This window comes from Oryx dammah, unplaced genomic scaffold, assembly GCF_014754425.2.
Source record: "Oryx dammah isolate SB20612 unplaced genomic scaffold, SCBI_Odam_1.1 HiC_scaffold_22, whole genome shotgun sequence".
Classification (NCBI taxonomy): domain Eukaryota; kingdom Metazoa; phylum Chordata; class Mammalia; order Artiodactyla; family Bovidae; genus Oryx; species Oryx dammah.
The window spans coordinates 41,338,115-41,351,295 of NW_024070206.1; the positions used below are offsets into that span (position 1 = coordinate 41,338,115).

Consider the following 13,181-nt stretch of genomic DNA (forward strand, 5'->3'; position numbering starts at 1 on the left):
ATTTCCTCCTCCAGGGGATCTTCCCAACCCAGGGATCAAATCCTTGTCTTGTACATTGGCAGGCAGATTCTTTACCACTGAGCCACCAGGGAAGCCCATATTATAATTATAACGTTATAATTAACGCTAAGTCTGGCTTTGTTAGAAATACAAACCTAGAAACCAAATATCATGGTGTAACAGAAAACAGATATATTCTTAGAAATGCAAGCATCAGAAGCCTCTCCTGCTTCTTTCATTATAGCAATTATGGAATAAAGATTAGTATTAGTGACTGGGTGGAGAAGGTTTACAAACCTAGGAGAGACTGGATAAAACAGAGTATATAAGAACAATATTTTTGATTTATACATACACCTAAGTATATGTGTGCACAGTCGCTCAGTCGTAGTCGACTGTTTGCAACCCCATGGACTGTAGCCTGCCAGGCTCCTCTGTCTATGGAATTTTCCAGACAAGAATACTGGATTGGGTTGCCATTTCCTTCTCCAACCTATGTATATAATTTTATATAAGTGCATTAGTATTTATATTTTTAACTAAAAAGGTTTTTCTTTTTAAAACATGGCTTTCCTCATTTCATATGGTCCTAGACACACATATAGGTATACATCTAAATTTTTTCAAGATTGTTTATTATATAAAAATTGGGTACTATACAGGTTACCTAAATCTTACCTTCTATATAACAGTACCATGTGGAAAGCCCTCTAAGGATTTGTAATTCTAATGTGTTAATGGCTGCCTGCCTGACTGTGGAAGTGGGTGCCCCCTAATTTACCCTGCCAGCCCTCTACTGATAGGCATTCACCCAACATTATTCTGCTGCAAATGCTACAGTAATCATCTCCGTACACATCCTTTTGACCAAGTCCTTTTATTATGTGGACAGACACCCACACAGTAGAATGGCCATTGCTAGACTGCTTTTTTAAAAGGCCTTTGTTTTTGAAAGAATTTAGAATGTCTGAAAGGGGTTTAGCATTCTAGGTTGACACTTTTTTCCTCTGAGTATTTTATCTTGTTTTAATCAACTGAATTTGCTTAAAGAACACTTTTATTTTTTTATGTATCTATTTTCTCTTCTGGTCTAGTATGAGTATTCTCTTAACTTTTAAAAATTGGTATATAGTTGATTTATAATGTTAGTTTCAAGTGTACAGCAAAGTGAATCAGTTATATATTATCCTCTTTTTTAGAGTCTTTTACCATATATGTCATTACAGAATACTGATTAGTTTCTTGTGCTGTACAATAGGTCCTTATTAGTTACCTGTTTTATATATAGTAGTGTGTGTCAATCCCAATCTCCCAATTTATCGCTTCCACTCCCCAGTATTTTATCTTGACTGAATTATTTCCAATGAGAAATATGCCATTATCCTTATCTTTTTTCCTTTGTATGGAACTGTCTCTCCCCATTAACAGCTTTTAAGATTTTCTCTTCATCCCTGATTTTGAGCAATTTGATTATGTTTCTTAATATTATTTGTTTATGTTTCTTATTCCTAGCTTGTTGAGCTTCTTAGATATGGTTTAAGTCTCCATGAAATTGGTATAGTTTTGAGCCACCATTTCTTGAAATATTATTTGCTGGCCCAATTACAGGGACTCTTTTCAGGGACTCCAATTAGACATATATTACACCATTTGCTGTCCCTCAGTTCACTGATGTTCTTTTCATGAAAAGAATTTTTTAATTTTTTTGTGTTATTTTGGATTGTCTACTGTTAAGTCTTTAAGTTCTCCAGTCTTTTCTTTAGCAAGGTCTAAGTTATTGTTAGTCCCATCCAGTGTATTTTTCATCTCAGACACTAGTTTCATCTCTAAAAGGTAACTTTCAATTTGTTTTTTTCCTAACTTCTATGTCTGTACAAATTTTTGAACATATTGAATATAGCAACGACTGTTTTAAATCTGCACCTGCTCATTCTAAACGGTATCTCAAATCTGGATTGGTTTCAACTAATCAATTTTTCTCCTCCTTACAGTTATTTTTTTCCTTCTTTTTTGCATGCCTGCTAATCTTTGATTGGATGCCAGAAATTGTTACTTTTGCATTGTTGAGTGCTTTATATTTTTATATTTCTACAAATATCATTGATCTTTGTTCTATGATAGTTAAATTATGTGAAAACAGATACTTTGGGGTTGTAGTATTCGTCAGGCAGAACCCAAGACCGTATTTAACCTAGGGCAATTTTTCCCCATTCCTGAGGCGGGACCCTTCTGAGTACTCTAGTTGTGTAAGCTGCGATGCGTCTCAGCCTGGCTGTAGAAACAGGCACCAGGCGCTGTTCCCGCTCATCACCGGGTGGTCTTGTCCCTGGGCCTCGGGTAGCATCTTCACAGGCAGCTGCTCCTCAGTTCTCTGCTGAATACTTGAGGAGGATCCTCGGCAGTTCTCTGTGCAGCTCGTTCCTCCCTGTTACTCAGTCCTGTGAGCTGTCTTCAGCCAACTGGGCTCTTAGTTCTTCTTAGTTAACAGGTACAACAGGTTCTGCTTGGGTTTCCCTCTCTATGCTGTCAACGGGAAACTTGCAGATAATAAGCTAGGGGTCACCTCATTTGTTTCCCATCTTTCAGAACTCATCACCCTTGCCGGCATGATGCTATCTTGAAATCCATTGTTTTACTTTTTTTTTACATTTGTTTTTGTTTTTTGTTCCGGGTGGGAAGATTGGTTTCTGCTATTTCATCTTGGATGAAATAAAAAATGTAGACTCCAGGCTCCTACCAAGTTTTAGCAGCCCTGACTGATGCTATCTGGGGTTTACCCTCAGGCAAAAAGTTATAAAAATAGGAAAATCATTCAGTGTGATTCCCTTCTGCCATTTGTAGATGCCACTCCAGTTTCTGCTTATATCTGGTTACTCTCTAGTCCTCTTTCCTCAGAGTTTAGAGTATTATTTGCACAAGTTCTGATCTGTTTGAAAGATAGTATGCCTTATGACCAGAATCATAAGGTCAAATCTACTTCAGTTCAGTTCAGTCGCTCAGTTGTGTCCGACTCTTTGCAACCCCATGAATCGCAGCACGCCAGGCCTCCCTGTCCATCACCAACTCCCGGAGTTCACTCAGACTCACGTCCATCGAGTCAGTGATGCCATCCAGCCATCTCATCCTCTGTCGTCCCCTTCTCCTCCTGCCCTCAATCTCTCCCAGCATCAGAGTCTTTTCCAATGAGTCAACTCTTCGCATGAGGTGGCCAAAGTACTGGAGTTTCAGCTTTAGCATCATTCCTGCCAAAGAACACCCAGGGCTGATCTCCCTGTTACTAGTTCTTTGTTGAATTTTTAGTTTTACCTTCATTTGCACATTAGCACATTGTCTTACAGCTTGTGCCTAATAATTTCATCCTTGGGAGTACCAGTGGATCTCCTCCTGTTACATTTTTTGTGCTAGTTCTTGTTCATGGTGTTGTGTTTATTTATGTGCCTGGTTCATATTCAGGAGGATTATTTTTGAAAAATTATTTATGAAAACAATGGGGTCTAAGATAATGTTTTCTTCTTTTAGGGAAGAAGTTTACCTTTATATAAATTTTATATTGATATGTAATTCATCTATCATACATTTACTCAAAAGTGTACAATTCGACGTGTTTTAGTGTATGTACAGAGGTGTGCAACCATTAACACAGTCAATTTCAGAACATTTCTCTAGAGTGAATGTCTGTCTGTGAGTGAATGCCAGGCCCCCTAGGATATTAATACTGGAATCAAATTAGTCCAGTTTGGGGATTTAACATTTTCTGGGATGCACAGGTGACTTACACTTTTCAGTCCATGTGAAAAGTGGTTATTTCTGGTTCATTATGTCTCCTAAGGTACAGCTCCCCACCGTGCTAACTGAAAGGGTAGGGTAGCTTTTATGGGTGCTCTAGTTTGTAGATCCTACAACTCCATTTTATTCTCCTAGTCTCACATATGGGTCCAGTTCTCAGCCTTTTGTAGCCTCATTGCTTCTTTTGAAAAGGATAGTGCATCCTAGGCAAGAGCAACCCCAAACATTGAGCCTCTTCCCTGGATTTCTGTCTTCTTCTGGGTGTTAATCTAGTGCTACTTCATCATCTTATTAGCTCTTTGATGATTTTTTTATGTTGCCTGACTTTTCAGTTGTCTTCAGCAAGAAGGCTGCTCTGAATTACCTATCTGCCTTTACCAGGAGGTCTCGTCATCAGTTTACATATGCTCCTGAAAATAATACATAGGTGAGCTTTGCTTTTCATATCAATCTGATAGTCTCTGCCTTTTAAAAGGGAAATTAAATTCCAGCACACTTAATATAGTGATCAATCTGTTTTATTTTATTCCTCTTAATGTTTTGTTGCCTGTTTTATAATGTTTCTTTTCCCATTTTCTTACTTTTACTCATATGATTCAACACTACCTTTATTAGGTTAGAGAGTCTAAAGTAATCTTTTATTCCTTTAGTGGTTATGTTCCTTTTTGTTTTGCTTGCATGACTGGATTCATACGATTCTACCCTTACTTGAAAATAATAGGCCATTGTTTCTCTAACCAAGTGTGGTAAGCAGAATTCTACGATGGCCCCCAAGAGTCTACTCATTGGTATAGACACCATGTATAACCTCCTCCCCTGAGAGTAGTCAGGATCTGTAACAATGAAGTAATCATTCTCTTGATTAGGTGACATTATGAGACTACTGTAGTAGTAGCTGGTTGAGAAGCAAGCTACCATGTTGTAAATCATGTGGCTAGAATCTAAGGGCAGTCTAGATGAGCTGAGAGTGACCCCTGGCCAACAACCAACTAGAAAACAAGGGCCAAGTCCCACAAATGCAAGGAACTGCATAAGGTCAACCACCAGTGAGCTTGGAAGGGGCCCCTATCCTCAGATGGCTTCACAGCACCAGCTGACACCTTGATTTTAGCCTGTTAAGACTCTAAGCAGAGGACTCTGCTAATCTGTAGCTGAATTTTTAACTCATGAAAACTGTTAGATAGGAAATGTGTGGTGTTTCAAGTAAGTAAATTTGTGGTAATCTGTTATACAGGAAAAGAAAACCAAGACACTAAAGACACTCTGTTTCCCCCAAAGTATACTATTTTTTTCCTCCAGTAGGATGAGACCTTCCACTTTCTACTTCCTTTCCTCTTTGTCCTGTACTTTCTACTGTAAGGACTTTCTGGAACATTCTTTGTATTAATGCTAGGGCTACTGTAACAAAGTACCACATACTGAAAGGCTGGAACAGCAGAAATCTGTTGTCCCACACCTCTGGAGGCTACAGATCCAAGGTCAAGGTTGATTTCTTTTGAGGGCTGTGGAGAAGAATCTGTTCTGTGTCTCTCCCCTAGTTCCTGGTAGCTTGCTTGCAACTTTTGTTTTTGTGTTTATGCTTTCCTTGGTATGTAAAAGCAGCACTCTGTCTTCATCTTTACATGACTTTCTTATGTACCTATATCTCCCAATTTCCCCTTTTAAAAGGTTGCCAGTCATACTGGATTAGGGCTCCACCTGACTCCAGTATGCTTCCCTGGGGGCTCAGAGGGTAAAGCATCTGCCTACAATGTGGGAGACCCGGATTCAATCCTGGGGTCGGGAAGATCCCCTGGAGAAGGAAATGGCAACCCACTCCAGTACTCTTGCCTGGAAAATCCCATGGACTGAGAAGCCTGGTAGGCTACAGCCCATGGGGTCACAAAGAGTCGGACACGACTGAGCAACTTCACTTTCACTTTTGACTCCAGTATGATCTTACCCGAACTACTTAAATGTATTAATATAATGACCCTATTTCCAAATAAGGGCACAGTCTGAGGTAGTGAGGTTAGGACTTTAACATATGAATATTTGACACAATTTAGCCCATAACACTCTTATATCTTGCCTTTGTCCTATTTTTTATGTTTAGCTGAGACAGTACATTTAAACATATTCCAGGCACTACATCTCTTTTCCAAGAGTTCTTATGTAAAAGTTGTATACATTTTTGAATTTTGTTTTTGTTCAGTTGCTCAGTTTTGTCCGACTCTTTGTGACCCCATGGACTTCCCTGTCCTTCACCATTTCCCGGAGCTTGCTCAAACTCATGTCCATTGAGTCGGTGATGCCATCCAACCATCTCATCCTCTGTTGTCCCCTTCTCCTCCTGACTTCAATCTTTCCCAACATCAGGTTCTTTTCTATGAGGCAGCTCTCTGCATCAGGTGGCCAAAGTATTGGAGTTCAGCTTCGGCATCAGTCCTTCCAATGAATATTTGGGGTTAATTTCCTTCAGGACTGACTGGTTTGATCTCCGTGCAGTCCAAGTCTCGAGAGTCTTCTCCAAAACCACAGTTCAAAAGCATCTGTTCTTCAGTGCTCAGCCTTCTTTATAGTCCAACTCTCACATCCATATATGACTACTGGAAAAACCATAACTTTGACTAGATGGACCTTTGTCAACAATGTCTCTGCTTTTTAATATGCTGTCTAGGTTTGTCATAGCTTTTCTTCCAAGGAGCAAGTATCTTTTAATTTCTTGGCTGCAGTTACCATCTTCAGTGATTTTGGAGCCCAAGAAAATAAAGTCTGTCACTATCCATCATTTCCCATCTATTTGCCATGAAGTGATGGGACCAGATGCCATGATCTTAGTTTTTTGAATGTTGAATTTTAAACCAGCTTTTTCACTCTCTGCTTTCACCTTCATCAAGAGGCTCTTTAGTTCCTCTTTACTTTCTGCTGTAAGGGTGGTGTCATCTGCATATCTGAGGTTATTGATATTTCTCCCAGCAATCTTGATTCCAGCTTGTGCTTCATCCAGCCTAGCATTTTGTATGATGTACTCTGCATAGAAGTTAAATAAGCGGGGTGACATTATACAGCCTTGATGTACTCCTCTCCCAATTTGGAACAAGTCTATTGTTCCATCTCTGGTTCTAACTGTTGCTTCCTTGACCTGCATACAAGGTTTCTTGGGAGGCAGGTAAGGTGGTCTGCTGGTTAAGGTTATGTTCCTGAACAGTAAGATTTAATTTAGTCTTCTTTTTTAAATCTTGATTTACATATTTCTTTATTCACGCTGTGCTGGGCTGTCATTGACGTGCTTGGGCTTTCTCCAGCTGCAAGGCACAGACTTCCAGTTGTGGTGGCTTCTATTGCTGCGGAGTGCAGGCTCCAGAGCGTGCAGTTCAGCAGTTCTGGCTTGCAGCTCTAGAGCGTGGGCTCAGGAGTTGTGGTGCACAGGCTTCACTGCCCCTTGGCCTGAGGGATCTTCCCTGTCCATGAATCAAACTGGTGTCCCCCAAATTGCAAGTCGGATTCTTAACCACCAGCCCGCCAGGGAAGCCCAATCTCTCTCTTTCACAGGAGGTTCACTAATGTCTTGTTTCCTTTCCTCTTTATAGAGCCACATCTAGAGATCTCCATTCCATTTGTCTTCTGGTTAGAGTATTTATGTTCTTGAAGTTTTACACAAACTTTATGTAAGTTTTACACAAACTTTTAATAATCTGAGAGCTGTATTTGGTCTATATATACAGGACTCTTGATTTTCACTCCTTTTCTTTCATCAATCTGTTTATGCTTTTTTTTACTATCTTCTAGTTTTCAACTGTTGCAGGTAAGAAGACTGATGTCAGTCTGATTATTCTGTCTCTATAATTTTTTATTTTTGCCTAGAAGTTTGTGATTTTTTTTTATGCATCATGTAATGTCTAGGTTTCTGTTTCCTCCTGAATTCAATTGGAGTCCGGAAGAGCCCTTTCAATCCACAGATTGAATAATACAAATTTTGTTTTATTATTGCTTATTATTCCTTTTACATCTATTCTTTTTCTCTTTTTTGAGCACCTAGAATTCCAATGGAAGGTCACCTGTTGTATTTTCTATTTCTCTTATCCTTCCATTTTTCCTCTCATTTCTCATTTTAAAATGTATTTTATCTGTGCTTTTAGATATTCTTGCACTTGCTTTTTCAGGCTATTAACTCAGGTCTCAATATTTATATTCTTATTCAACTCATCTAGTCAGTTGATTAATCAAGACTGTTTGATTTTGTTCTGTAGGAATTCTTTGTGGTGTCTTCAATGTCAAAGTGTTCTTATTCTTTTTTTTATTTAGGTGTTCATCAGTGTCCTCTAGTGGTGTGACTTCTCTGGTTGTATATTCTAATATTTCTTCCTGATTTTCCTCTTTCTAACTGCTAAGTCTCCTTAGAAAAGTCAGCATTTTTAAATTTAATGAAACAGAGTTGTTGAACTGTACGAAAAAGCATGAACCCAGAAGGTGCCAGAAGCCCAAGTGACTTTTAGCCCCATGAATATGTAGGACAATGTGGTCTCTGCCTCTAGGCTCAAGTCCCGTGCTGAGGTCCTGTGAGATCATTTCTGTCATCTAGTCTACTGCTCCCTACCAGCCTCAAGGGGAGGGTACACCCATTCCCCTTATTTAACAGCGTCTTTGCCTTTGAGGGAGTAGAGAGCCCCAGTACACACACACAAAGCAAATGTGACCTTTTTCGCACCCATGAGGATTCCATACATTTCTGAGTGACAGGTTCTTCCCAGGGCCCAAAACTTTCCAGTCTCAGCCCCTGGATTCCTCCTCCTATCATCCAGCTGTTTGTCCAGTTGAAGGAGAAAGACTGTCATCAGTTCTGTCAGAACTTTGATGCACTCCAAGGCATTAGTACTAGAGATGCTATAGTTATCTATTGAATATACATTCTCCCTTTTAGAACTTTAGTTCTACTCCGGTTCAATTTGGGGCATTACTGCACAGCTAAAAATACCTCCCCAAATTCCCTTGCAGGGATGGATAACCTTCTGACTCTATTCTGGCCAATGGCTATTGGGAGGGGCTTCTGAGAAAACTACTATTCCTGACAAAAAGGGAAATATTCTGCCAAGAGACAGTTATTTTGCCCTTTACTCTTCTTTTTCCTGCCTGGAACACAGACTTGAAGCTTGGAGGTAGAACCGACATTCTTCAACCATGAGAATGAAAACCAAACCCCAAGGCTGGTGTGCCAGGAATCCAGAGGAGACTTTATCATCGAGTTTCTCAAGCAACTACACCAGCCTAGTTCCAGATTCTTATTATGAGAAAAATAAACTCCTCTTTCGTTTAAACATTGTAATGGGGGTCTATTATATGCAGCCAAACACAATTCTGACTGAAGAAGTCCTGACTTATACATAATTGATTATAGCTTTAGCAGCTATTTGAATTTAAGCCATTTCAATCAGGAGTGGCCAAGAGCCTGAAGGGAGAAAGGAAGCTGCACTTAGATTGCCACGGTCCCTGAAATGTCTCAGCACTGAAATGTGGAGTGAAGTTTAATCCATAACATTCATTCACTTACCAGTATTCGTTAACTGTCTACTATGCAGCAGGGACTGAAGTGGGTACTGGATACAAAACAAAGACCCCAACCCTGGCATTTTCTTGATGAAAATTTCCTTTTTTGACACAGGCTTTTTTTTTTTTTCTAACCTTACTCCCATGGTTCAGAGAAGCCAGGAGTGGGAAGGTTTTGGGTTTAGGGGAACAAGTTACAATGCTACAATGTCTTTCTATTATTTTCAATATTATAAAATGGAAACAAGCATGTTGATTTGTAACTCAAAGCAGAAGTTCCCCCAGTTACCTTCTTGTATATCGTCCTCCAGGTCTGCCAGAGTTGGTGCGTTAGGAAGTGAGTACATGGAAGACTGGTTGAGTTGAGTCAGTTTTGAGATGCTGTTAATTGCCATGCTGCCCAATGGAATGGTATGTTCTATGGGAATGTTAACAAAAAGAATTACATGGAATAATAAGCTAGTTACCGTGGTCAACAAAAGAGCATCTGCTTGACTAACTTAAGACCAGTTATTTGATCCCAGGCCTGAGGAACTGAATGGAAAGTGGAAAAAAGAGAATCAATGTACTATATGCTCTGAAACACCAGACTTTTATCTTTTATGCAAAAAAAGAAACAAACAAAAAAAAAACAGCTGGGGCCTTGAGTGAAGAGTCCCCACTGCATGCGTTAGGGTGGAGCACTAAAGGAAATTTTAAGAAGGGATTCTCAAAAAGAACTGGGAATTCTAGGGTTGGAGCCTGTTTGAAGATCAAAGGACTGAAAAATATTTTTGCTCCCGTCATCCAGAATGAAGGATTATACTTTCCAAAGTAACAGTTTTAATTATATAACTGACCACTTCTACCCTTCTTGTTGTAAGCTTTCACTGTGGAAACTATCTCCCCCTTGTCATTTTTTTCTAACTCAACGGAGCAAATTTTCTTGAAGGTCTTCTTGCTTGGTTCTATTTTCTGTGATTCAGGTGTAGAAAGATGATCTATTTTTCTTATCTGTCATACAGAATCTTTATAATACAGGTGCTGGGCAGGGGGTGGTGCACAAAGACTTGGACATATGACTGCTGAAATACTGGAATGACTGAAGGTAATACAACAGCTGGTGTATAGCCTGGAATGTCCAAGAAGACCACTAAGGAGGTAAACATCAGAAGCTGCCTGTGCTAGGTTTTTTGTTAATGATTTTGGCCATCCAGTAAAGAATGGGTATGGCAATGGGGATGAGGATAGGAGAATAGGTTGGGAGGATTAAGTTAGAAAAAGTACTAATAGTGAATAGGGACTGAGAAAACCTTCATGAAATGTTTCTTTTCTGAAGTAGGCTTCTGAAAGGGTTAGCCTGTCTCTGTGATATGGGCAAGGGAAAATCTGACAGTCACTCCAGCCTCTGTCCACTCTCTTTTGGTGACACCATGATTTCTAGGCCATCAGAGGTAATGATTCTTAGTTCATGTTACATGCTTAGGAGTAAGTTATAAAATGTGCCTCTGGTCAGCTGAAAGAGAAACAGGAAGGTCTGGAGAGGCAGTGAAGGGAAGGGTCAGTTCTGTAGATCTGCTGGGCAGCAGAAACTACTCATCTTAGTGGCAGCAAGGAGAGGTGCAGGGTGATTCCCAAGGACCAAAGCAGATCTGGGGATGTGGCCAGAGTCTGGAGATAAAGTCCTCTTAAGGACAGGGAAGTCCGTGTCAGGAATGAGCTGTACCCCAGTGGCTAGATCAGGATTTCCCAGCCTGTGAAATGTTACTGGTGCTTTCACCTAAACGTGCAGCACTGACCTTCATGCCTGCATCAGGCCTGAATCTCTTACATGTACCAAGCTGTCAGTTCCCACATCCACAACAGAAGTGTTATCCTGGATGTATTTAATACCAGCATGGTAACCTGTGAACTGAGGCGGCTGATAACAGGCTGCAGAGACGTGAGGGAGAGAGAGGTCAGAGCCCTGAGATCTCCAGCCTGCTGGGAATGAAGGGAGGAGCCCCTCTTATGATCACCAGAGACTGTCATTGCAGCTCACCCTGAGGAGACTGCTCCAACGCGGACTCCTCCGAGTTATTAAGTTCAAGGTAGCTCAGGATTTTTTGTATGCTTAGTTTTCCCCAACATCTCATGCCAACAGGAAGCCTCTAACTTTAGCTTCTGGTTAGGTACTGGGCAGACTCTGCCACAGGGGCCACAGAGGCGGGGGGTGAAGCAATGATGGCACAGGTTACTGCTGGGAGATGATCACAGCGTCTGGATACTGCACTTGAGGAGAACCCCCATACACTGTCCATATTCAGACTCCTGAGTTGTAAAGGCCCCCAGAATTGTTTCCTCTAAGCTCTCAGCCAGGGAAGTACTCCTCCACAGCAAGAAGACTGACTCACCATCCAGCTTCACATTCCACGTCATGTGGAAGCCGTTGGTCATCAGGTAAAAGTTCTTCAGATCCTCAGGCAGCACACAGTTATTCTTCTAGAACCACAAAGCAGCTGAGTGTTAGGTCAAGGTTGAAAGAGGGTGTAGAGTTATGCCTCAAACCACGTGGGAACTGTATTTCAGATCCCTAAAACTCTGTAATTATCTCTAAAATGCTACTGGAGAGTTCTAGGTTGAGATGGCCACAAAGCAGGCTCCTCAACTCATCTCATGTCACTGACACACTGAAACTGCAGCTATATATTGAACAATAATTCCCTCTGAAAGAAACCCAGAAACTGACTCCTATTACCAAATTGAAAGTCTGTGTGCCCAACGCATAGTGAGGCCCATCAATACTAAAACATTAGAGAAAGATTTATTACAGATTCATTAAGGAGATGGGTGGCTCATGGCCTAAGAATCCCAAAATTACTAAAAGCTTTCAGCAAGCCCCTTTAAAAGCAAAAGATGAGGGATGGGCGTGGTGAGTTGTTGCAGACTTCTTGGTGTCAGATCCTTGGTACCTGAGGTGAGGGCATGATCAGGTAATGATGTCCCTGTAAGTCTCTACCAGATGAATGTTATTCTCTGTCCTGACCAGAAAGGGCAAAGTTGCAAGGCACAACTTTCACCCTCCAAGGTCCCAGTCCTGGTTAAGTGGAGGCAGATCTCAGCTGGCAGCTCCTCGGGGCCAGTTTCCCACCCCGCTGTCATCCTTGAGGGATCCAGGCACCCAACCCAACTGGCCCTCAGTCTTGCCAGGCTGCCCAAATGGGGAGACCAGGTCTCAGACTGTGACCCAGACAGACGGTCACTGCTAGCAGGTAGCAGAGACAGCATGGGGGAGAGGGTCACCACTGCCTCAAGGCCTGGGCCAAGGCCAGTAGAGGGCCTTACTGAGGGCTCTGGAGCCCTGCAGGACATAGTCCCTAGTCTGTTTCCTGGGCCCTTCAGCTCGCCCACTGGCCCTACGCTGGGTGAGCTGGAGGGCCTCCGGAAGGCGGCCCAAATCTGCCTCTTACCTCACTCTCCACCTGATGACCACCACACTGCTGATTACTGAGTGAATTACTTCCCCAGTGGTCCCTCACTTACAGTTACCAGTGGGCAGGGCCTACTGTGGTGCTGACCAATAGCTGAGCAGGACAACTAACAGTCGCTCACTGACAGTTGGTTGTGGGCAGGACCCACTGAGGCACTGAGCAAGGCTGAGCAAGGCCTGCTGCCTAGTAACAGGGTGCAGAGTAAGAGACCCAGCAATGGCCACCTGCTAAGGGCTGCGCTCATCCTGCTCTGTTACATGCCCACTGGGTGAACAAGAAGAAATTTACATTGAAATGGGTATGAGAGGCTGATCACAATCTCACCATGAAATACACTCTTGGAAGGGTAACACACAACCAGGAGGGAACTCACAACTCCCAGATTCTCCCTGAGCAAAGGGTTTGGACCCTGCATATGGC

General features: G+C 41.7%; 1 protein-coding gene across 2 annotated transcripts in view; it reads right to left on the reverse strand.

Moving 5' to 3' along the window:
- TPGS2 (tubulin polyglutamylase complex subunit 2) overlaps nucleotides 1-13,181 on the reverse strand; it is a 66,518-nt gene that overhangs the window by 7,611 nt on the left and 45,726 nt on the right. The window contains exons 3-4 of one of the 2 annotated variants that reach the window (XM_040264878.1): nucleotides 11,685-11,772; nucleotides 9,602-9,730 (exon numbers count right to left, since the gene is read on the reverse strand). In XM_040264878.1, the coding sequence (XP_040120812.1) occupies nucleotides 9,602-9,730; nucleotides 11,685-11,772 (217 nt within the window). The remainder of the gene's footprint in view (nucleotides 1-9,601; nucleotides 9,731-11,684; nucleotides 11,773-13,181) is intronic. The other variant, XM_040264879.1, reaches the window with a different exon arrangement.